At 45.2% G+C, this 25,534-nt stretch overlaps 1 protein-coding gene across 1 annotated transcript; it reads right to left on the reverse strand.

Annotated features, from left to right (window-relative positions):
* Positions 1-672: 672 nt before the first annotated feature.
* On the reverse strand, positions 673-25,518 carry SMAGP (small cell adhesion glycoprotein). Its single transcript, XM_055583696.1, has 4 exons — positions 25,320-25,518; positions 24,562-24,633; positions 2,073-2,150; positions 673-1,404 (listed from the first exon to the last, which is right to left on the reverse strand). Exons 2-4 carry the CDS (start codon positions 24,593-24,595, stop codon positions 1,226-1,228), a joined length of 291 nt encoding a protein of 96 aa, XP_055439671.1. The 5' UTR covers positions 24,596-24,633; positions 25,320-25,518; the 3' UTR covers positions 673-1,225.
* Between the last annotated feature and the right edge of the window lie 16 nt (positions 25,519-25,534).

The raw sequence follows: 25,534 nt of genomic DNA on the forward strand, positions 1-25,534 counted from the left end.
GCTGAAAACTGGAATATAAGTTGCTAAGATGAATTTCTCAACTCTTGGGTCTTACCTTGGGTGGACTTGAGCTTGAAAAATGAACGCAGTATAGTTAAGACCTTGAAGGAGGTTTAGTTTAATTCCAAAGTAAACAATGCATGGAGAGTTAATGATTTCTACCCAAACGCTGTACCTTTTAAATATGCCTCATTTTGAGATGGATGAAATGAGATAGAAAGGGCACTGGTGGGAAAAGTCACGGGTTGTTCCTGGTTCCCTCTGTGTGTACACAGAATGGATCAGGGACATACTGGCCCTTGCCAGGATGGAGGCTAAACAACTCATCTCCCAGGGTCTATTTCTAGTGACCCTCTTCTAGGACAAACTTCCCAGGACCATCTCTGTTGCAAACCTGAGACTGTTCTGGGAACTTCTGAAACTTCCCTGGGGCCCCCTTTGCTTGGGAGAGAACACAGGTAAGAGTTGAGTAAGCAAAAAATGGACATGAATTTGAGCAAACTCTAGGCGATAGAGGACAGGGAAGCCTGGCATGCTGCAGTTCATAGGGTTGCAAAGGGTCGGACATGATTGAGAGACTGAACAAAAACGACAGAGCAAACTGTCACAAAAGTTCCAGCAAAGATAAGTCAAAGTATAAAGATGGTGATTTTTTTGCACATGAGAACCTGATTTCTGTATCAATAAACGATTTTAATTCCAATAAAAATAGCATATGTCTGGATCGTTGGGGGATAAGGAAAGGAAGGGCTCAGATTAAGGGATGTGGCATGTTCATCAGGAGGGAGGTCTCCACAGTTCCTGTCCCGGCCTTTCCTTGTGGTCTGCCTCTGGGAAGAACTGAGGATACTACTTCCACTTGGCTTGTTACTAGGTGACCAGGTAAGGGACAGAGGAGCATCCAGTGACCCCCAACTCTCTTCTTCCCTTCAACCTGTGAAAAAGTGAAGATGCCTGGGCATATACTCCAGTGTTGCCAGCCCAGCGCCATCTCACTCATCAGTCAGAAGCTGTGTGACAGAGGCCTGGCTAGAGACGTGAGCAGCTAGCTTTGTGTCCCCGGTCCATGGTGTTGGTGATGCTGGCATTTAGGCCCATGTCCTGAAAGGAGCTCAGGTCTACCCATATCAGTTGATGCTTCTCACCGGTTTCAGGTAAAACTTTAACCTAATAAATAGTGTGATAGCACTGGAACCTGGATAAGCTCCTGGGGGCCTGGGAACCATTAGATGAAATATTCTTCCTTTTCTCTGCCCTTGGCTGAGTCATTCTCCATCAGGACAACGGCACCGGGCTCACCATCTGCGGGTTCGTAGGTGACGTAGCTGCCTTTGTTCTTGTACAGGTAAAAGAAGATCAAGATCACGACTGAGAGCAGGGTGAGGAAGACCACGGTGATAACAACTTGGAAAGGAGAGGGAAAATGCAGACATGTTTCAGGATTCGGGCGTCTCAGTAACTCACGGGGTCCCCTGCTTTAGACGATTCCCTCACTCGTAATGAGGAGCCTCATGCTGTTAACTAGTGTCTAAGTCCATATTCTCCCACCAAGCCCAACTTCCTCAGCACATGATATCCGGAGTCTTCTTGGGCTTAAGGACTTTTGATTTCTGTCAAAATGTACTCCTGCTCAACTAGTTCCTGATGATTATGATAGAAACAGGAAGGAGGGAAACAGGAAATCGCTTATCCCAACAGGAAGAGTTTTTAAATCCATAGCCTCCTGTAGGGGTTTCTGATCCCTCCCATCCTCTTTCTCACCACTCAACAAACCACACACGTCTTCATCCCTACCCCCACACCCGACTGCAGCACCCATAGGCAGCGCATCTATTTGTGGCCACCTCCCAACCTCTCACTTACTGGCAGTGCCTCTGATGTGAAGCCTCTATGTCTGTGTAACATAACTTACATGCCAAAGTGAACCCACTAATAGATTCGGTCTCTAGTTTGTGGTGCTGTTCTGTATAGGGAGAATCTTAATCCATCACATTGGTTTCTTGGCTGTCTTTGGAGCAAGAGGGCCCCTGAGCTCAGAAGGCCCCTTGGATTTGACTCAGAGTCTTTGTTACCTGCAATGAGAGCTGTGCTGGCTTCAGCTTCCGGAGACAGGGCCTCAGTGGCCTGTAGAATTGTGGTAGCCATCAGTTCTGGAAAATTTAACAAAGTGGAAAAGGAAATAGGGTGGATTCTTTTGTTCTAAAACATATTTATCCTTCAATTTCACCACCCCCCCTTCTTCCCTATTCAAACTTTCATCATTTAACTCTTATAGGATATCTGTATAGAAAAACTTGGAGAACAAAGGAGAAAACAAACCACCACAATGAACATTTTGATAGATTCCTCTCTGTCTAACATAGTAGTTAAGAGTATGGGCTCTAGAATCTCCTAGTGGTACAGTGGTTAGGACTCTGCATTTGCACTGCTGAGGGCCTGGGGTTTGATCCCTGGTCAGGGAACTAAGATTCTATAAATTGCACTGCCTGGCAAAAAAAAAAAAATACACACATACAAACATATATACATATATACCCGCAAGGCTCAAATCTGACCTCTATCTTTCACTAGCTGTGTCATTTTTGGCAAATTACCTAACCCATCTGTGCATTTGCAAACTGGTGATAACAGTACCTACTTTATAGGATTGTTGTGACATGTAGTAATTCAATAGGGTATGTTATTGTTAGGAATATACATGTTTACATAAATGAGATCAAATAATGAATGCATATATGTGTACGTGTATTTATATTATACAGCACATGCATTTCTTTAATGTTCTTACAAACTCTTTGTAAACATTTTTTTAAAATAATGAAACATTTCTCCTTCCCTCATTAAAACCCTTTTCTTCACTTTCAGAGTAGGCCTTGCAATTTCAAAGTTTTTGAAATAAGGCCTCTCCTATCCTAAAATATATCCCATACCTCCTCCTGCTATATTGGTCTATCTGTCCTTCAGAGCCTGGAAGTCCCACTTCTAAAAAGTCACTACCCAGGCTTCCGTTTCCATAAGAAGTCAGGAAGCCTTTCAGTTTTCTCCTAGTCAGCATTTTACTATAGGGGCTCCCCAGGTGGCGCTAGTGCTAAAGAACTCGCCTGCCAATGCAAGAGACTTAAGAGACTGGCTTGATCCCAGGGTTCAAGAAGCAGTGGCTGTGCAGGCGCTGGAGGGCTACTCCACGTTCAAGGTCAGGAGGGGTGGCTATGAGGAGATACCCCTCCTCCAAGGTAAGGAGCAGTGGCTGCGCTTTGCTGGAGCAGCCATGAAGAGATACCCCACATCCAAGGTAAGAGAAACCCAAGTAAGACGGTTAGGTGTTGCGAGAGGCATCAGAGGGCAGACACACTGAAACCATAATCACAGAAAACTAGTCAATCTGATCACACAGACCACAGCCTTGTCTAACTCAATGAAACTAAGCCATGCCGTGTGGGGCCATCCAAGATGGGCGGGTCATGGTGGAGAGGTCTGACAGAATGTGGTCCACTGGAGAAGGGAATGGCAAACCACTTCAGTATTCTTGCCTTGAGAACCCCATGAACACTATGAAAAGGCAAAGTGATAGGATACTGAAAGAGGAACTCCCCAGGTCAGTAGGTGCCCAATATGCTACTGGAGATCAGTGGAGAAATGACTCCAGAAAGAATGAAGGGATGGAGCCAAAGCAAAAACACCACGCAGTTGTGGATGTGACTGGTGATAGAAGCAAGGTCCGATGCTGTAAAGAGCAATATTGCATAGGGACCTGGAATGTCAGGTCCATGAATCAAGGCAAATTGGAAGTGGTCAAACAGGAGATGGCAAGAGTGAACATTGACATTCTAGGAATCAACAAACTAAAATGGACTGGAATGGGTGAATATAACTCAGATGACCATTATATCTACTACTGTGGGCAGGAATCCCTTAGAAGAAATGGAGTAGCCATCACGGTCAACAAAAGAGTCCAAAATGTAGTACTTGGATGCAATCTCAAAAATGACAGAATGATCTCTGTTCATTTCCAAGGCAAACCATTTAATATCACAGTAATCCAAGTCTATGCCCCAACTGGTAACGCTGAAGAAGCTGAAGTTGAACGGTTCTATGAAGACCTCCAAGACCTTTTAGAACTAACACCCAAAAAAGATGTCCTTTTCATTATAGGGGACTGGAATGCAAAAATAGGAAGTCAAGAAACACCTGGGGTAACAGGCAAATTTGGCCTTAGAATATGGAATGAAGCAAAGGCTAATAGAGTTTTGCCGAGAGAACGCACTGGTCATAGCAAACACCCTCTTCCAACAACACAAAAGACTCTACACATGGACATCACCAGATGGTCAACACTGAAATCAGATTGATTATATTCTTTGCAGCCAAAGATGGAGAAGCTCTATACAGTCAGCAAAAACAAGACCGGGAGCTGACTGTGGCTCAGATCATGAACTCCTTATTGTCAAATTCAGACTTAAATTGAAGAAAGTAGGGAAAAGCACTAGACCATTCAGGTATGACCTAGATCAAATCCCTTATGATTATACAGTGGAAGTGAGAAATAGATTTAAAGGACTAGATCTTATAGATAGAGTGCTTGATGAACTATGGACGAAGGTTCGTGACATTGTACAGGAGACAGGGATCAAGACCAACCCCATGGAAAAGAAGTGCAATAAAGCAAAATAGCTGTCTGAGGAGGCCTTACAAACAGCTGTGAAAAGAAGAGAAGCGAAAAGCAAAAGAGAAAAGGCAAGACATAACCATCTGAATGCAGAGTTCCAAAGAAAGCAAGGAGAGATAAGAAAGCCTTCCTCAGCGATCAATACAAAGAAACAGAGGAAAACAACAGAATGGGAAAAACTAGAGATCTCTTCAAGAAAATTAGAGATACCAAGGGAACATTTCATGCAAAGATGGGCTCGATAAAGGACAGAAATGGTATGGACCTAATAGAAGCAGAAGATATTAAGAAGTGGTGGCAAGAATACACAGAAGAACGCTACAAAAAAGATCTTCACGACAAAGATAATCACGATAGTGTAATTGCTGACCTAGATAGAGCCAGACATCCTGGAATGTGAAGTCAAGTGGGCCTTAGAAAGCATTACTACAAACAAAGCTAGTGGAGGTGATGGAATTCCAGTGAAGCTATTTCAAATCCTTGAATATGATGCTGTGAAAGTGCTGCACTCAATATGCCAGCAAATTTGGAAAACTCAGCAGTGGCCACAGGACTGGAAAAGGGCAGTTTTCATTCCAATCCCAAAGAAAGGCAATGCCAAAGAATGCTCAAACCACCGCACAATTGTGCTCATCTCACACGCTAGTAAAGTAATGCTCAAAATTCTCCAAGCCAGGCTTCAGCAATATGTGAACCATGAACTTCCTGATGTTCAAACTGGTTTTAGAAAAGGCAGAGGAACTAGAGATCAAATTGCCAACAGCCACTGGATCATGGAAAAAGCAAGAGAGTTCCAGAAAAACATCTATTTCTGCTTTATTGACTATGCCAAAGCCTTTGACTGTGTGGATCACAAGAAACTGTGGAGAATTCTGAAACAGATGGGAATACCAGACTACCTGACCTGCCTCTTGAGAAACCTATATGCAGGTCAGGAAGCAACAGTTAGAACTGGACATGGAACAACAGACTGGTTCCAAATAGGAAAAGGAGTACGTCAAGGCTGTATATTGTCACCCTGCTTATTTAACTTATATGCAGAGTACATCATGAGAAACGCTGGGCTGGAAGAAGCACAAGCTGGAATCAAGATTGCCGGGAGAAATATCAATCACCTCAGATATGCAGATGACACCACCCTTATGGCAGAAAGTGAAGAGGAACTAAAAAGTCTCTTGATGAAAGTGAAAGAGGAGAGTGAAACAGTTGGCTGAAAGCTCAACATTCAGAAAACTAAGATCACGGCATCTGGTCCCATCACTTCATGGGAAATAGATGCGGAAACAGCGGAAACAGTGTCAGACTGTTTCCTTGGGCTCCAAAATCACTACAGATGGTGACTGCAGCCATGAAATTAAACGACGCTTACTCCTTGGAAGGAAAGTTATGACCAACATAGATAGCATATTCAAAAGCAGAGACAGTACTTTGCCAACAAAGGTCCGTCTAGTCAAGGCTATGGTTTTTCCTGTGGTCATGTATGGATGTGAGAGTTGGACTGTGAAGAAAGCTGAGTGCCGAAGAATTGATGCTTTTGAACTGTGGTGTTGGAGAAGACTCTTGAGAGTCCCTTGGACTGCAAGGAGTTCCAACCAGTCCATCCTAAAGGAGATCAGTCCTGGGGGTACTTTGGAAGGAATGATGCTAAAGCTGAAACTCCAGTACTTTGGCCACCTCATGTGAAGAGTTGACTCCCTGGAAAAGACTCTGATGCTGGGAGGGATTGGGGGCAGGAGGAGAAGGGGACAACAGAGGATGAGATGGCTGGATGGCATCACCGACTTGATGGACATGAGTTTGGGTGAACTCTGGGAGTTGGTGATGGACAGGGAGGCCTGGTGTGCTGCGATTCATGGGGTTGCAAAGAGTTGGACACGAATGAGCGACTGAACTGAAGTGGGTTGGGAAGATCCTCTGGAGGAGGACATGGCAACCCACTCCAGTATTCTTGCCTGGAGAATCCCATGGACAGAGGAGCCTCGTGGGCTATATAGTCCATGGGGTTGCAAGCAGTCGGACATGACTGAAGTGGCTTAGCACATAGGGGTTTGAAAGGTAACAGTTAAGGAAGTATTACTGGGGACTCCCCTGGTGGTCCAGTGCTTAGGAATCCACCTGCCAATGCAGGAGACAGGGGCTTGATCCCTGGTCCCAGAAGATTCCACATGCCCTGGGGCCACTAAGCCTTTGTGCTGTAATTACTGAAGCCCGCAGGCCTTAGAGCCCGTGCTCCATAGGAGAAGCCACTGCACTGCAACTAGAGAGGAGTCCCCACTTACTGCAACTGGGGAAAGCCTGCACACTGCAGTGAAGACCCACCGCAGCCAAAATAAATATATAAATGCAGTAAAAAGTAAACAAAAATTTCCATTCCTGCTGACAAGACATTTCTTTCAATGTCTATTTAAAAGAAAAAAAAAAAAACAAAAACGAAACGTTACTGTGGAACAGAGATATCCCAGGGAAAATAGTCTGACTGACCCTGGAAGCACCCATAAGAGGCATCTCAACATGCACTGGATAATAGTTGTTGTTTAGTTGCTACGTTGTGTCTGACTCTTTCCCACCCCATGGACTGCAGCTCACCAGACTCCTCTGTCCATGGAGTTCCCCAAGAATACTGGAGTGGGTTGCCATTTCCTCCTCCAGGGGGTCTTTCTGACCCAGGAATTGAACCTGGGTCTCCTGCATTGGCAGGCTGATTCTTTACTGCTGAGCCACCAGGGAAGCCCAAATAGGAATAGTAGCACTCATTAAGTCTCACCTTCTGCCAGGTAAGTGCCAGGTACACTGCTGCTGCTGCCGCTAAGTCGCTTCAGTAGTGTCCGACTCTGTGCGACCCCACAGACGGCAGCCCACCAGGCTACCCCATCCCTGGGATTCTCCAGGCAAGAACACTGGAGTGGGTTGCCATTTCCTTCTCCAATGCATGAAAGTGAAAAGTGAAAGTGAAGTCGTTCAGTCGTCTCCGACTCTTAGCGACCCCATGGACTGCAGCCCAACAGGCTCCTCCGTTCATGGGATTTTCCAAGGCAAGAGTACTGGAGTGGGTTGCCATTGCCTTCTCTGGCCAGGTACACTGGGGGTGAGCCAAAGAGACACCATCTACCTTCACGGAGCTCAGCCTCCACCACACCAAGTTCACAGTTAAGAACTGCGATACAGGTGGCAAAGGCAACATGCAGGTGAGCATGTGGCAGAGGGGCTGAGATAGTCTTCTGGCAAGAACAGCCTCCTCAGGAAGCAGGATTTGAGCTGCAAGCTGAAGCTGGGGTAAGAGTTTCCAGGGTGATAGGGGCGCGATATGGAGTACATCCTAGGCAGAGAGAAGAGCCTGCTCAAAGCTCTGAGACGAGAGGACGTGAAGGCCATTGTGACTGGAGCACAGGGAGTGAGCCTGATTCCTATCTTGTCTGACACCTTTGGGATTCCACCCAGGATAGTGGGAAATTCTGCAGATGATCCCATTTTTAACAGCTGCCATTTACTAAGTCCCTACTCAGTGCTGGGTACTTCCTACATATAATTATTAATCCTTAGAATACCAGTCATTTGACAGGAGGTGTTTTTATTTGCTAATGCGGACTCCAAAGCTCCAAGGAGAGTTGTGACATGTCCTGTATTACTCATGAAGGAACAGTGGAAGGAGTCACTATCTGAATCCAGGACTACCCCTCTCAAAGCCCAAGCAAGGTATTTTTTTTTTTTAATACTTTTTTGGCCACAGCACACAGCATGTGGGATCTTAGTTCCCTGACCAGGGGCTGAACCCACACCCCCTGTATTGGAAGTACAGAGTCTTACCCACTGGACAGCTGGTAAGTCCCCCAAGCAAGCTATTTATACTAAACCTTCCTACCACTAGGGAACATCTTTTTTCCAACAGGGAAAAAAAGGAAAAAGTAGCGAAAGATAACTATGAGGTAGCACAACAAGATTTCCAAAAGTGCAAAGCTTTAAAAGATATGGACAAATACAGGAAAAATAAAACAGAAACAGAGGACCACAACCAAATACAGACTGTTGTTCGACAAAGATTGCTCTTTTAATGTGCCCTTGCTCACAGGCGACTGGTGAACAGGGAATGATATCAGAATGATACCTGTCATGCTGGTTCATGTACAACTTCAAGCTTTCTACAACTAAAGAGTGAAAACCGAAAGTGTTGGTTGCTCAGTCGTGTTCGACTCTTTGTAACCCACAGACTGTAGCCTGGTAGGTTCCTCTGTTCATGGGATTCTCCAGGCAAGAATACTGGAGTGGGTTGTCATGGCCTCTTCCAGGGGATCTTCCTGACTCAGGGATCAAACCCGAGTCTCCTGTAGCTCCTGCATTGGCAGGCAGGTTCTTTTCCACTAGTACCATGAACTAAAGAGTACGTTTTAGCAATAGAGAAAGACCTTAAGAAACATAAAATTCAGTATAAGTACCTTCCTTGGATGCAGGTATCAGTTGGTTTCCACTTATATTAAGCCATCTGGTGAAGCAATAAATGGAAATGAAGGTGGTAAAAAAATTTTCCCTCTATACAACACATCAGATGAAGGGAGACCCCTATACGAAATTTGCTAAGTTGCTTCAGTCGTGTCCGACACTATGCGACCCCATAGACGGCAGCCCACCAGGCTCCCCCGTCCCTGGGATTCTCCAGGCAAGAATACTGGAGTGGGTTGCCATTTCCTTCTCCAATGCACGAAAGTGAAAAGTGAAAGTGAAGTCGCTCAGTCGTGTCTGACCCCCAGCGACCCCATGGACTGCAGTCTACCAGGCTCCTCCATCCATGGGATTCTCCAGGCAAGAGCACTGGAGTGGGGTGCCATTGCCTTTATTTATCTCTATGCAAAAAACACCAGAAGAAGGCAGATCCTACATCAGATTTTTAATTTTGATGAAAACAGTCTTTCTTGGAAGTGACATCTCTCTGGAACCTACCTCTAATCTAGCTGGAAGCACACTCCCCAGGGCACAGGGGTCTAGGACGGACAAGGATTCGAGGTTCAACTGTTAGCAGAGATTTGACTGCTAATATTTTAATTCAGATTGTTGTTGTAGTTCTAGGGTTCTTGTTACAAAGTTACATAAGTTTTGAGTGTTCTGTCCCAATTCTGTATTTCCTGTAAGCCCATTTCCAGTAACGTGATTTCAGAAGGTGAGTCTTTAAAAAAAATGCACATAAAAGCTAATAGCAGAAACGTAGAGAACCATGTCAGGAAACTCTACACAGCTCCAGCTGGCAAAGGACACTGGAAGGACAATTTTAAAAGTGTTATATTTGGAGCAAAAACAAGGAAATGGGACAAGTCTGCTGTCTGGCACTGAAGCTAAGAGATTGGAGGTAACAGAGAGACTAGAACTCTCTTAGCCCCTTTTGCCTCTGTCTTCTGTCAAAGTGAATGATTTCTGCACTAAAAGAGTAGCAGGAGCCTTGGTGACATGGGGAAGTGAGCTCAAGAGAAGTGAAGCAAAAAGCACCAGGCTAATCTAAAAGGGATTCAGTTAAGTGACAGTCAAGGGCACTGAGAGGGTATGTAAATGGGACAGCTATCGGTGACACAGGAGCTTCTGAGAAAGACAGAGGGGCCAGAAGCCCGAAGGGCCACAGAATGGGGTGGGTTCTATAAACAACTGGTGGAAACTGATATCATTCCCAGCAAAATTCTAGTACAAGTTATAAGGGACTGCTTTGGGGGTCTTGGAACTTGAAACCACAAGCATTAAGAGTTAGTGTGAGACCACTAGGAGTAAGCTAGGTCAGACAAGTCACACAGCCTTTTTAGACTGTCCAGAGAATGAGAAATTAAGAAGTTAATTCAACAAGTATTTATGGAGTGTGTACTTTGGACCAGCCTCTGTTCGATTATAGATTAGTTTGGTTATAGATTAGTGAACACAACAGGCAAAATCTCATGCGTTCATAGTTCCTTAAAAAAATTAAATAGAATTATCACATGATCCAGCAATTCCACTTCTGGGTATTTATCCAAAAGAAATGAAGGCAGGAATTGGGACTGCTTTTTGTACACCAATGTTCACAGCAGCATTATTCACATTAATAACTAAAGAGTGAAACAACTCAAGTGTCCATCAACAGATGAACAGATAAACACAAGATGGCATAATTATATGTGTGTGTGTGTGTGTTATGTATATGGGCTTCCCTGGCTATGGTTTTTCCAGTAGTCATGTATGGATGTGAGAGTTGGACTGTGAAGAAAGCTGAGCACCGAAGAATTGATGCTTTTGAACTGTGGTGTTGGAGAAGCCTCTTGAGAGTCCCTTGGACTGCAAGGAGATCCAACCAGTCCATTCTAAAGGAGATCAGCCCTGGGTGTTCTTTGGAAGGAATGATGCTAAAGCTGAAACTCCAGTACTTTGGCCACCTCATGTGAAGAGTTGACTCATTGGAAAAGACCCTGATGCTGGGAGAGATTGGGGGCAGGAGGAGAAGGGAACGACAGAGGATGAGACGGCTGGATGGCATCACCGACTCGATGGACATGAGTTTGAGTGAACTCCGGGAGTTGGTGATGGACAGGGAGGCCTGGCATGCTGCAATTCATGGGGTCGCAAAGAGTTGGACACGACTGAGTGACTGAACTGAACTGGTGCCTCAAATGGTAAAGAGTCTGCCTACAATGCAAGAGACCTGGGTTTGATCTCTGCATTGGGAAGATCCCCTGGAGAAGAGAATGGCTATCCATTCCCATATTCTTGCCTGGAGAATTCCAAGGACAGAGGAGCCTGGTGGGCTACAGTCCATGGAGTTGCAATGAGTCAGACACGACATACACACATACATGTGTATGTGTATACACACACACACAACGGAATATTATGAAGCATTAAAAAGGAAGGATGTTCTGACACATGCTACAACATGGATGAACTTTGAAGATATGCTAACTGAAGTAAGCCAGTCACAAAAGGACAAATATCACATGATTCTACTTATTTGAGGTACCCAGAATAGTCAAATTCATAGATACAGAAAGTGGTTATCAGCAGCTGGGAGGAGAGGAGAATGAGGGGATACTGTTTAACAGGTACCGAGTTTCAGTTTGGGATGACAAGAAAGTTCTAGAGATGGATAATGGTGATAGCTGCAGAACAATGTGAATGTACATAATGCCATTAAACTGTATCCTTTAAAATGGTAAATTTTATGTTGTGTCTAATTTTACCACAATTAAAAAAAAAAAGCCATTTTGTCATACAATTTACATCCTGATTGGGGGAAGATGGACTATGAACAGATAAAGAAGTAAAGGTTGTACCACATTAGACTTTGGTTAGTGCTATGTAGCAAATAGAAGCAGGAAAGGGAATCAGGAGTTGGACTGTGAATGGGGTGGCCAGGGAGGTGACTTGAGTAAAATAAACACCTATAGAAGGTGAGGGGGGAATTCCCTGGCAGTCCACAGTTTTCACTGCTGAGGGTGCAGGTTCAATCCCTGGTCAAGGAACCAAGATCCCACAGGCTGCATGGTGTACCAAAAAAAAACCCAAAAACCACAACTGAGATTTCCCCATGGTCCAGTGCCTGGGAGTCCACCTGCCAGTGCAGGGGACATGGGTTCAATCCCTGGTCTGGGAGGATTCCACATGCCTTGGGACAACTCCACAGCTACTGACCCCACGCTCTACAGCCTGGGCTCTGCAACAAGAGGGGCCACCACAGTGAGAAGCCCAAGAACCCCAACTAAAGAGCGGCGCCCGCTCACTGCGACTAGAGAAAGCCCAAGCAAAGCAACGAAGACCTAGGACAACCATAAATAAACGAAAAACTAGAATCTGGGGAGGAGGTCTGGACTAGAGATTTAAAAAGTCAGCACAGGGCTTCCTTGGTGGCTTAGTAATAAATAATCTGCCTGCCAATGCAGGAGATACAGGTTCGATCCCTGGCCCGAAAAAATCCCGCATGCTGCAGAAAACAACTCAGAATCTGTGCTCTAGAGCCCAGGAGTCACAGCTACTGAAGCCTGCATACCCTCGAGCCCATGCTCTGCAACAAGAGAAGCCACCGCAACAAGAAGCCCCTGCACTGCAGCCAAGAGTAGTGCCCACTTGGCACGACGCGAGAAAAGCTGTCAGAGCAGCAAAGACCCAGCACAGCCATGAAGAAATAGTTTTTAAAAAATAAATAAAAAGCCAGCATATTTACAAACATGAGACTGAATGAGATCACCAAGAGAGTAAGTACAGACAAAGAGGACCACGGACTGAGCCCAGGGAGGGTTAGGAGGCTGAGGAGTAGCAGCCAAACAGACCAAGTAGAAGGACTACCAGGATTTGCCATGCAGAGGTCATGAGTAACTTTGACAAGAGAAGTTGGGTGAAGTGCTGAGTATAAATCCCTGGTTTACAGTGGGTCCAGGAAAAAAAGAAAAGGCAACCTAAATGTCACCTGACAGATGAATGGATCAGAAGATGTGGTGCGTGCACACGTACACACACACACACACAGAGGATATTACTCAGCCATAAAAAGAATGAAATAATGCCATTTGCAGCAACACGGATGGACCTAGAGACTGTCACACTAAGTAAGCCAGACAAAGACAAACATGATATGATACCGCTTATATGTAGAATCTAAAAAAAAAATGAACTTATTTATAAAACAGAAATAAACCCAGACACAGAAAACAAATTTATGGTCACCAAAGGGTAAAGGGGGAAATTAGGAGCTTGGGATTAACATATACATGCTGCTGCTGCTGCTGCTGCTAAGTCACGTCAGTCGTGTCCGACTCTGTGCGACCCCAGAGACGGCAGCCCACCAGGCTCCCCTGTCCCTGGGATTCTCCAGGCAAGAACACTGGAGTGGGTTGCCATTTCCTTCTCCAATGTATGAAAGTGAAAAGTGAAAGTGAAGTTGCTCAGTCATGTCTGACTCTTAGTGACCTCATGGACTGCAGCCTACCAGGCTCTTCCATCTATGGGATTTTCCAGCCAAGAGTACTGGAGTGGGGTGCCATTGCCTTCTCTGACATATACATGCTACTATCTATAAAATAATTAACCAACAAGGACCTACTGTATAACACAGGGAACTATATTCAATATTTTTTAATAACCTATAAGGGAAAAGAACCTGAAAAAGGATACATAAGTATCTACTGAATAAATAAATCACTGAACCACTTTGCTGTACACCTGAAACTAACACAATGTGTAAGTCAATAATTACAATTGCACTTTAGAAAAAAGAAAAAAAGGGAAGGAAAGGCACTGATGGCAGTATATAAACTCTCTTATTTTTTGCAAAGGTGAGCAGGGAAATAGAGCTATAGCTGGAGGGGGGAAGAGAGTTCAAGTTTTTCGTTTTTGCTTTTTGGATGGGAGAAATGACAGTATGTTTATGTATGGATACAAATGACCCAGATGAGAGGGAACAATTGACGGCTGGAGCCACGGTCCTTGAAGGGATGGGATCCAGTGCACAGATGGAGGGACTGGCTGCAGACAGCAGAGATCACTCGTGATTAATCTGCACATGGGCACAGAGGCGGGTAGTATGTAGATGGGGGCAGGGGAGCCTTCGGTAGTTCTGAGAACTCTAATTTGCTCCAGAAAATAGAAGGTCATGTCATCAACTTAAGAGTAAGGATGGGGGGGGGGTTGGTTAGGGGAGTTGAAGGTGCTGCCTGAATAGCTAGCGTCTCATCCGAAAACACATGATTGAGTGTTTATAATATCTCTGTGGACTAACACAGCCTGGCTTTATTAAGGACTAAGTGGGGTAGTAATTGGCCATCAAGGAATGGCGTGATGCCAGTCTAAACAGAGCTTCTTCCGCTGGGACTTGACCTTAGTTCTTTTTAAATTGATATTATTATGACAGACCATGCCAGGGCCAAATTAAGGCCTTTATGTAATTCAAAATAAAAATGTTAAATTACAAGACAGATATAACAAAGTCCAATAATACATTTTCCCCTTATGGTAACAACTCTTAGCTTTTTGGCTAATGTTTTAAAAATAGTGAGGGGGACTTCCCTGGTGGTCCAGTGGCTGGGACTCCACGCTCCCAATGCAGGGGGCCTGGGTTTGATCCTTGGTCAGGGAACTAGATTCCCACATGCCGCAACTAAGACCCAGCACAGCTAAATAAATAAAAATAAATATTTTAAAAATATACATAAATGAGGGAACTCCCTGGTAGTTCAGTGGCTAGGACTCTGTGCTGCTGAGGGCCCAGGTGCAATCCCTGCTCAGGGAATTAAGAGCCCACAAGTCGGGGAGCACGGCCTCCCAAAAAGTAAATATCAAATTCTTTGCAAGAGCTTTTGTTTTGGTGTTCTGCCTTATTGGTGGCTTCCACACAGGCCTAGTGTGGAAGGGTTTAGTGTCCTTCGGGTAAATACAGACCCCAGTAGACCCAGGGAAGTTTTGGCAAATTTGTGAAAGACACAGTCAGAGGAGCCACTGCTAAGTTGATAAACAGAGATTAAAAATGACTGGAGAAATGGGCCACATTTAACAAGATGAGAATTCAACAGACTCCTTGCTCTTAGGTCCAGGAAATCAACTACTCACAAATAAAGCAGGGGGGAGCCACAGCTTAGTGGCAGCACCTATAAAAGACTTACAGTGGGATCAGTAGAAACTCACTGACGCTGGAAGCACAGACCTCAAAGCAGTGAAAGCAACGGGGAGGTGGCAGGATTTCGGACGCCTTTTAGTTTCTTCTATATCTTTTCCTTTATCTTTCAAATCTCTTACAATGATAATGACTTTTATAATCCTAAAATATTAAAAACTTGCTCTTATTTTCAGTTCAGTTCAGTCACTCAGTCGTGTCCGACTCTTTGTGACCCCATGAACTACAGCATGCCAGGCCTCCCTGTCCATCACCAACTCCCGGAGTCCACCCAAACCCATGTCCATTGTGTCCGTGATGCCATCCAACCATCTCATCCTCTGTCGTCCCCTTCTCCTCCGGCCCTTAGTCCTTCCCAGCATCAGGGTCTTTTCAAGTGAGTCAGCTCTTCACATCAGGTGGCCAAAATATTGGCGTTTCAGCTTCAACATCAGTCCCGCCAATGAACACCCAGGATTGATCTCCTTTAGGATGGACTGGTTGCATCTCCTTGCAGTCCAAGGGACTCTCAAGAGTCTTCTCCAACACCACAGTTCAAAAGCATCAATTTTTCTCTGCTCAGCTTTCTTTATAGTCCATCTCTCGCATCCATACATGACTACTGGAAAAACCATAGCCTTAACTAGACCAACCTTTGTTGGCAAAGTAAGGTCTCTGCTTTTTAATATGCTGTCTAGGTTGGTCATAACTTTCCTTCCAAGGAGCAAGCGTCTTTTAATTTCATGGCTGCAATCACCATCTGCAGTGATTTTGGAGCCCAGAAAAATAAAGTCAGCCACTGTTTCCCCATCTATTTGCCATGAATTGATAGGACCGGATGCCATGATCTTTGTTTTCTGAATGTTGAGCTTTAAGCCACTTTCACCTTCATCAAGAGGCTTTTGAGTTCCTCTTCACTTTCTGCCATAAGGGTGGTGTCATCTGCATATCTGAGGTTATTGATATTTCTCCCGGCAATCTTGATTCCAGCTTGTGCTTCTTCCAGCCCAGCATTTCTCATGATGTACTCTGCATATAAGTTTAATAAGCAGGGTGACAATATATAGCCTGGACGCACTCCTTTTCCTATTTGGAACCAGTCTGTTGTTCCATGTCCAGTTCTAACTGTTGCTTCCTGACCTGAATATAGGTTTCTCAAGAGGCAGGTCAGGTGGTCTGGTATTCCCATCTGTTTCAGAATTCTCCACAGTTTCTTGTGATCCACACAGTCAAAGGCTTTGGCATAGTCAATAAAGCAGAAATAGATGCTTTTCTGGAACTCTCTTCCTTTTTTGATGATCCAGAGGGTGTTGGCAATTTGCAGCATGAATATAAATATGGCCTCTAATAATGGTATCAGCAGTGCAGTCCCACTCTGTGCTACTCCTAGGCTGCTGAGTTGAGTCTGGGTGTTTTTGAGTTGAGCAGGCAACACAGTGAATGACTTGGAAACCATATCACATAAGGAAAGCTTGCAAGAGAAAGCTCAGAGTGAAAACCTGGTCAGGAAGCAAGGACTAGGACTTGAGTGCTGTCTTCAAATACCTCAACTTGTACAAGAGGACTACTGGCATAAACTAATGGGAGTTGGGTGTCTCCCCCAGAGAATGAAGGGCAAAGTGGGAGAGATGCTTCATGGGGAACGGGAAAGAGAATTCCAGCTCAGAAAGGGTAGCTGAACTAGCTGACCCTCCAAGACTTTTCTCAGTCTTAATGTTAGAATTTTTGAAAATATGAAGTCTTTTATCAGAATTCTCTTCAAATTCAAATTTTCAAACTGGTGACATCTCAGTGAAATCTGTAGTTTGTTAACAGTATCGTGCCAGTGTTAATTTGTTGGTCTTCACAGATGTACTGTGGTTCTCTGTATCGATGCCAAATGTACCGAATGACATTTGAGGTAACTAGAGGGCACTGTTTCTGTCCTTTATCCAGCCCATCTTTGCATGAAATGCTCCCTTGGTATCTCTAATTTTCTTGAAGAGATCTCTAGTCTTTCCCATTCTGTTGTTTTCCTCTATTTCTTTGCATTGATCGCTGAGGAAGGCTTTCTTATCTCTTCTTGCTATTCTTTGGAACTCTGCATTCAGATGCTTATGTTTTTCCTTTTCTCTTTTGCTTTTCGCTTCTCTTCTTTTCACAGCTATTTGTAAGACCTTCCCAGACATCCACTTTGCTTTTTTGCATTTCTTTTCCATGGGGATGGTCTTGATCCCTGTCTCCTGCACAATGTCACGAACCTCCATCCATAGTTCATCAGGTACTCTGTCTATCAGATCTAGTCCCTTAAATCTATTTCTCACTTCCACTGTATAATCATAGGGGATTTGATTTAGGTCATACCTGAATGGTCTAGTGCTTTTCCCTACTTTCTTCAATTTCAGTCTGAATTTGGCAATAAGGAGTTCATGATCTGAGCCACAGTCAGCTCCTGGTCTTGTTTTTGTTGACTGTATAGAGCTTCTCCATCTTTGGCTGCAAAGAATATAATCAATCTGATTTCGGTGTTCACCATCTGGTGATGTCCATGTGTAGAGTCTTCTCTTGTGTTGTTGGAAGAGGGTGTTTGCTATGACCAGTGCGTTCTCTCAGCAAAACTCTATTAGCCTTTGCCCTGCTTCATTCTGTATTCCAAGGCCAAATTTGCCTGTTACCCCAGGTGTTTCTTGACTTCCTTCCTACTTTTGCATTCCAGTCCAGAATATAAATTGCATTATATATTCCCTATAATGAAAAGGACATCTTTTTTGGGTGTTAGTTCTAAAAGGTCTTGGAGGTCTTCATAGAAGCATTCAACTTCAGCTTCTTCAGCGTCATTGGTTGGGGCATAGACTTGGATTACTATGATATTCAATGGTTTGCCTTGGAAACGAAGAGATCATTCTGTTGTTTTTGAGATGGCATCCAAGTACTGCATTTTGGACTCTTTTGTTGACCATGATGGCTACTCCATTTCTTCTAAGGGATTCCTGCCCACAGTAGTAGATATAATGGTCATCTGAGTTAAATTCACCCATTCCAGTCCATTTTAGTTTGCTGATTCCTAGAATGTCGACATTCACTCTTGCCATCTCCTGTTTGACCACTTCCAATTTGCCTTGATTCATGGACTTGACATTCCAGGTTCCTATGCAATATTGCTCTTTACAGCATCAGACCTTGTTTCTATCACCAGTCCCACCCACAACTGGGTGTTGTTTTTGCTTTGGCTCCATCCCTTCATTCTTTCTGAAGTTATTTCTTCACTGATCTCCAGTAGCATACTGGGCACCTACCGACCTGGGGAGTTCCTCTTTCAGTATCCTATCATTTTGCCTTTTCATAGTGTTCATGGGGTTCTCAAGGCAAGAATACTGAAGTGGTTTGCCATTCCCTTCTCCAGTGGACCACATTCTGTCAGACTTCTTCCACCATGACCCGCCCATCTTGGGTGGCCCCACATGGCATGGCTTAGTTTCATTGAGTTAGACAAGGCTGTGGTCCATGTAATTAGATTGACTAGGGCAAGGAGATCCAACCAGTCCATTCTAAAGGAGATCAGTCCTGGGTGTTCTTTGGAAGGACTGATGCTAAAACTGAAACTCCAATACTTTGGCCACCTCATGCGAAGAGTTGACTCATTGGAAAAGACTCTGATGCTGGGAGGGATTGGGGGCAGGAGGAGAAGGGGATGACAGGATGAGATGGCTGGATGGCATCACTGACTCGATGGACGTGAGTCTGAGTGAACTCCGGGAGTTGGTGATGGACAGGGAGGCCTGGCATGCTGCGATTCATGGGGTCGCAAAGAGTTGGACACGACTGAGCGACTGAACTGAACTGAACTGAAAGGGTACTGTACTATTTTTTCAACCTTTCTATAAACTTAACATTATTCCAAAATAAAATGTCTATTAAAAACATAACAAATTTTAAAGAATCTAAAAAAAAAGACTGGGTATACGTTTGTGTATAGAACTGGTTCACTTTACAGCAGAAACAAAACACAACATTGTAAATCAACTATACTTCAATTAAAAAAAAAATCAGGGTCTTGCCTGGTGGTTCAGTGGTTAAAACTTTTGAGCTTCCACTACATGGGGCAGAGGTTGGATCCCTTGTGAGGGAACTAAGATTCTACACATCATGTGGTATCAGATCAGATCAGATCAGTCGCTCAGTCATGTCCGACTCTTTGCGACCCCATGAATCGCAGCACGCCAGGCCTCCCTGTCCATCACCAACTCCTGGAGTAGCCAAAAAAAAAAAAAAAAAGGCAAGAAGAAGAATATGAGCTCAATTCTATGCAGAAGAATTTTTCTCAGACTACGGTCACAGGATGTTCGAGTGATAGAGCTGGGGCCTTTGGGCCGACACAAGACTTGAACCCGTGTCTCTTATGCCTCCTGCATGGGCAGTCGGGTTCTTTACCACTAGCGCTACTTGGGAAGCCCAAGTATCACAATGGTAATCTATATTTGTGACTTAGAGCTCACAAAACATACGCTATTTTATCTCCACTCCAAGAATGTGATGTAACTAGGGTTGGTGTTATCACTACGTACAAGCCAAAAAACTGAGGCAGCTCAGCAAGCTTCATCCACCAGCCCCCCGTCACTCAGCGGTTGGCTGGGCCAGGCTACAAATTTGTCTCCTCACTTCAAGGTTCTGTCCAAAGTCTGGAACCATCCCTGTTCACTCCAGCCTGAACAGTTTGTTGAACTGTCCACTGGGTTTGGTTCTCAGAGCTTGACTGCAGGATGGAAGGGAGTTGACTGAAGCACCGTTTGCAAGAGTGACACATATCTGAACGTCTATCAGCAGAGGAATGATTGAATAAATGACAGGCCATTCATTCTGGAAATAGTACACAGTTGTTAAAAAGAATGCGGTAGAGCTGCAATTACTGGAACAGAATATATGGTTAGACAAAAAAAGCACATTGCTAGGGCAGTATGTGCAATATGATTACATGTTTGTAAAGAAAAAGTAAGTTAAAATAAAACTATAAACACACACACATATATATACACACAGAGAAAGAAGTCTAGAAGGTTATTCCCTGAGGGGGATGTAATAGCTTTGTAATGAAAAAACAACAATGAAATAAACTAAGTTCAGGAAACCTGGCATTAAGTGGAAGGAATGGTTTACTTCCATGATGTCCTTTTCTTATCCCATTTCTCTCCTGTCTCCTCTTCCAAACAAAGGAATAAGAATGCTTCTTTGTTCCTTCCCTTCTTAGACATGGAAAGACTGTAGCACTGATTTTCTTTAAGGAGGGAGGCCTGGGGCTGAGGACCACAAGATTTGAGATTTGAGGCTAACCCAAATCCTAACCTACAGTAAATGAACTTCAAGATCTATTTGGCTCACCTACCCTTTTTTTTTTTTTTGTTAATGTTAACCTAGATACTGGTTGGTTTCTTTGTGGTCCTTGTTCCTGGGCTAAATCTCTTATCACTGAGACATCAGATCCTTTGCCACCTGAGTCTGCCAACCTACTTATTTGCTCTAGCCCTGCCCAGCACAGGGCGGCTCCCCCAGTTCGCCTTTCCATGGGAACCCACCCTGAAATTCTGCTTCCTTTCTTCTTCCTTCTTTTTCATGTGCCCCGGCCACGGGGTGGAGTGACTGAGAACAGCACACTATGATGGAAAGAATACAGGCTTTAGAATAAATCAGACTTGGCACAATATCCTGCCTCTGCCATTATCAGTCAGAGAAGGCAATGGCACCCCACTCCAGTACTCTTGCCTGGAAAATCCCATAGACGGGGAAGCCTGATTTGCAGTCCACGGGGTCGCTAGGAGTTGGACACGACTGAGCGACTTCACATTCACTTTTCACTTTCATGCATTGGAGAAGGAAATGGCAATCCACTCCAGTGTTCTTGCCTGGAGAATCCCAGGGACAGGGGAGCCTGGTGGGTTGCCATCTCTGGGGTCGCACAGAATCGGACACAACTGACGCGACTTAGCAGCAGCAGCCATTATCAGTTGCTTAATCTTGGGAGAGTTTCTTAACCTCTGAACATTTAACTTCTCTGAACCTCAGTTTTTGCTTCTTTAAAATGAGAATGAAACATTCTCACAGGACTTTCTTGATGGTCCAGTGGTTGAGAATCTGCCTGTCAATGCAGGGGACACAGGATTGATCCCTAGTCTGGGAAGATCTCACATGCCTCAGGGCTACTAAGTCCGTGTGCCAGTTAATGAAGCCCATTCACACTAGAGCCCATGCTCTGCAACAAGAGAAGTCATTGCAAAGAGAAGCCTGTGCATGGCAACAAAGAGTGGCACCCACTTGCTGCAAGTAGAAAAAGCCTGTGCACAGCAATGAGCACCCAGTGTAGCCAAAAATAAATAGATAAAATAAATTTTTAATAAGTGCTCACAGGATTGTGATGAAGAATAAGCATGATGAAAAACCCTGAATGTCTAATCTAGAGTGAGGACAACCTAGTGTGACTAGGTGGCAAGGGATTGGGCTGTACCCGGTGGGGTGGGCCGAGCCCACAATGCCAAGTTCCACTCCACTCTCCTTCCAAGAGGGAAACTTACACACTACGTACAACAGGCAACGTGCTAGGATCCACAATACTTCTAGGGGCCCATGAAAATGTTTTTTAATGATCTTAACTTCTTTTAAATCAGAAGAAAAAATTGATGAATGTTTATGTCTAGGACATTGTAATATTGTTATATCAATCAATTAATTATAATCATTAGTGATTTTATTATATTGATTTATATTCTTCCTTACAGCAACACAGTTGTAAAATACAATTTTTAATATATTCCCTTTTTCAAATGGAGGAATGGGCCCATAAAGGCACACTAAGGGCTAAGGGCCCATGAACGCTACAATATGACCCTCACTTTCAACCCTCTTAAAGTCCTCCTTGGGGAGGACTTTACAGATTGACTGAGGAAAAGGGATGTGAGAGGGCATAGGTAGGGAGGTGAGGAAGAGACATGCAAGGCCCTCAATGATCACATTCTTCCCAGTGCAAGCTCTCACCCTGTGGAATTTTTTCCATTTCTGTCCTAGGAACTTTATTAATACATTTGCTTGGACCCACTGGGTAGGGGACTATATGGTATGTTCTAAAATACCACTCTACTCAAGTCATTTGGTGGGTCAAAAATGTAAATATACAACTCAACAACAAAAAAAACCCGACAATTAAAAAATGGGCAAGGACTTGAACAGACATTTCTCCAAAGAAGATATACAGATGCCAGTAAACACATGAAAAGAGGTTCAACACCACTAGTCATTAGGGAAATGTAAATCAAAACCACAGTGAGATACCATTCACACCCATTCAGATAGCCACTATCAAAAATCAAAAAATAACAAGTGTTGTAGAGATGTAGAGAAATTGGAACCCTACGCATTGCTGGTAAGAATGTGAAGTGTACAGCTGGGAAACAGTATGACAGGTCTTCAAAAAGTTAAACAGAATTACCACACATTTTTGCAATTCTACTTCTGGGTATAAATCCAAAAGAATTGAAAGCAGGGACTCAGAGAGAGATTTGTAAAACCATGCTCACAGCAGCAGTATTCACAACAGCCAAGCAAGCCAAGTATCTACTGATGAATGAATGAATAAAAAAATGATGTACTTATACACATATATATGTATATAATATTACTCAGCCTTAAAAAGGAAGGAAATTCTGACAAATGCTACAATCTGGCTGTGCCTCGGAAATGTTATGCTAACTGAAATAAGCCAGACACAAAAGGGCAAATTTTGTATGAGTCCACTTACACTAGGCACTTAGTCAAATACAAACAGATCGAAAGTATAATGGTGGAAGCCAGGGGCTGTGGGGCAAGTGGAATGAAGAGTTATTATTTAATAGATACAGAGGTTCTGTTCGGGAAGGAGAAAAGTTCTGGAGATGGATGGTGGTGATAATTGCAGAGCAACGTGAATGTCAATCAATATTTGACAGCACTGAACAACACGCCAAAAAATAATCAAAATGGTAGCATTTATATTATGTTTATCTTACCAGCAACTTCAAAAAAAAAGGAATGTATATAGTTCTCCTTTTGCCCAAGTTCTAATTCCTGAGCTGCCAGCCAAGCGTCACTTCTCTTCCCTACAGGCAGGTATACTCTGGAGGCCCTGTCTTCTCCCTCAGGATACCCTCCAGGGTAAGCACAGGCTCTGCAGCTCACAAGAGGTGCCACTGCCTTTGTCTGGAATCCTTGCTGCACCCCTCTTGGCCTGTATAAACCTCACCCATCCTTCAAGCGTCAGTGCTTCATCCCCTTCCCCACTCATGAAGCCTGTACTGACTAATCTAGCTGGTTACCCATTTCTCCCTTTTCTTATCTCTCAGCAGACAACTAAAGATCTGCATTGTGTTCATCACCAGTCATACAGGACAGCGCCTTCAACTTCCCCTGGGGTTCTCACTCACTTGTTTCCACAACAGAAAGCAGAGAATGTCTATCCTAATGACAGATGAGACCATATATGAAAACAAAAGTATACAGACTAACCAAGGTTTCAGTCTTCCCTCATCCTAATTAACATGCAATGAAAACAAGCTTAGTTTGTCCAGCTAAGTTTGTTTATGAAATGAAAGGCGGGACTCCATTCTCAATGTGAAGCAGAAGAAGAGGGGATACTGGCTTGAGGAACAAGGGTTAACAATAGTTTCAGGAACAAGGGGTTTTTGATGCTGGAGTGAATCATCAGAGGAGTGGAATTAGAAAGCAGGCGGAGGGACTTCCCTGGCGGTCCTGTGGTTAAGAATCTGCGCCTCCACTGTAGGGGGCCAGGTTCAGTCCCTGGTGAGGGAACTAAAACGCCACATGGCAGAGATTTGGGGAATCCCACACAACGGGGGGCCAGAGGGAAAAAAAAACAAGCAGAATTCCTTCCCAGGAATAGATGGACTTGTCTTACAAGCACCCAGTAATAATAACCCATGTTTTTGAGTGCTTACTAGATACCAGACACTGTGTTCAGTGTTCTACATGGATTATCTCATTTCACCCTCACAGATAATCTCCTAAGGTACTATTTCCCCCATTTTACAAATGAGGAGACTGGCGCTAAGAAGGTAGATAATTCACTCAAGGTCACAAAGCTCTACGTGGTACCAGGAATGGGCCCAGGTCCATGAAACTCCAGATTCAAACTGTACTCGTGTGCAGTCAGGTTGCCTTTGGCTTCCTCCCGGGTTTTGTGGTGTCAGGCAGGTGGAGAGTGGTGGAAGAGTCTTCCCTTTTGGGCTGAGGCCTCAGGGAATTTCGGAACTGGGCTGGGGGTGAGGGACTTGAACTAGGAGAGGCGCTCACCTACCTGCTGGAGGAGGCGTGGTTGGGAAGCTAGTCATCGCGGTAGGTGATCGGGCACCGGCAGGGAGGTGCGGGTCTGTAGGAAAAGGGACAGAGCCCAGCATGAGGTGGGTGGGCCCGTGCCTGGGGCTGAAATCGACCGGAAATCCCAAGAAAGCCTCTGGTGCCAGGTTTTCCTGAATCCCTTCGCCTCCCCCCATCCACCCTTTCCCCTTTAAGCGTCAATCCCGAGATCCCTTCACTGAGTCACCACGTTTACCTAGGAAGTTTATCAAGGCCTGAGAAAGTTAGGTAGAGTCTGCAAATTAGCAACGGACCCGGGATCGCCCAGGCGCGGTAATAGGTTCCCCCCCCTACCACCGGCTCTCTCCCAGCCCGCGAGTTGGGGGAGCCGTCCACTAGGTGTCAGGAGAGCGCAGGGAGGGCAGGCCCCCGGCCCAGGCTCTGTGGCGGCGCGGGGGCAGGGACCCGGCCCCGCTGGGGGAGCCAGGAGCGGGGAACCGGAGGGAGGGTCCTCAATCGTCCGCCGGCCCGTCCGAGACGGCCGGTTGTCGGGGCCCGGCTCGCCGCCCCCCAGCGCCCCTCGGTCGTCCGCTGCGCCGTCCACGCGGTCTACCGACCCCCGCTGGCCGGGCCCCCGGGCCCGCCCCCCACCTGGCTCTGCCGAGACTGGGACACCCTGGGGCCCACGCCGCGTCCACGATCGTCGGGGCTCGCGGCCCCCGCCCCGGCCCGACCCGACCCCGCCCCGGCCCCCTTTACCGCGCCAGGCAGGGCTTGCTGCGCTCCGAGGGCGGCCCGTCCTGGGCACCGGTTCCGAGCCGCCGCGACAGGAGGCTCCAGCAGAGGCCCAAGTTCGGCAGCTCTGGGTTTCAGTTCCTCCGCGGCCGCGGTGGCTGCGGTGTGAGTGTGGGCGCCCGGCGCGCCCGGCCCTCCCGCCCTGCGCAGTCCCCTCCCCTGCGTGCTCACCTTACCAG

The sequence above is a fragment of the Bubalus kerabau genome, chromosome 1 (assembly GCF_029407905.1).
Source record: "Bubalus kerabau isolate K-KA32 ecotype Philippines breed swamp buffalo chromosome 1, PCC_UOA_SB_1v2, whole genome shotgun sequence".
NCBI classification, from domain to species: domain Eukaryota; kingdom Metazoa; phylum Chordata; class Mammalia; order Artiodactyla; family Bovidae; genus Bubalus; species Bubalus kerabau.

What these genes read in the sequence shown, in the direction of transcription:
- SMAGP (XM_055583696.1), bottom strand. Translation starts at nt 24,595, where the DNA reads ATGACTAGCTTCCCAACCACGCCTCCTCCAGCAG. An exon ending in AACCACGCCTCCTCCAGCAG is followed by an intron (nt 2,151 to 24,561) that starts GTAGGTGAGCGC and finishes TAAATTTTCCAG; the next exon opens with AACTGATGGCTACCACAATT. An exon ending in CAGCACAGCTCTCATTGCAG is followed by an intron (nt 1,405 to 2,072) that starts GTAACAAAGACT and finishes CTCCTTTCCAAG; the next exon opens with TTGTTATCACCGTGGTCTTC.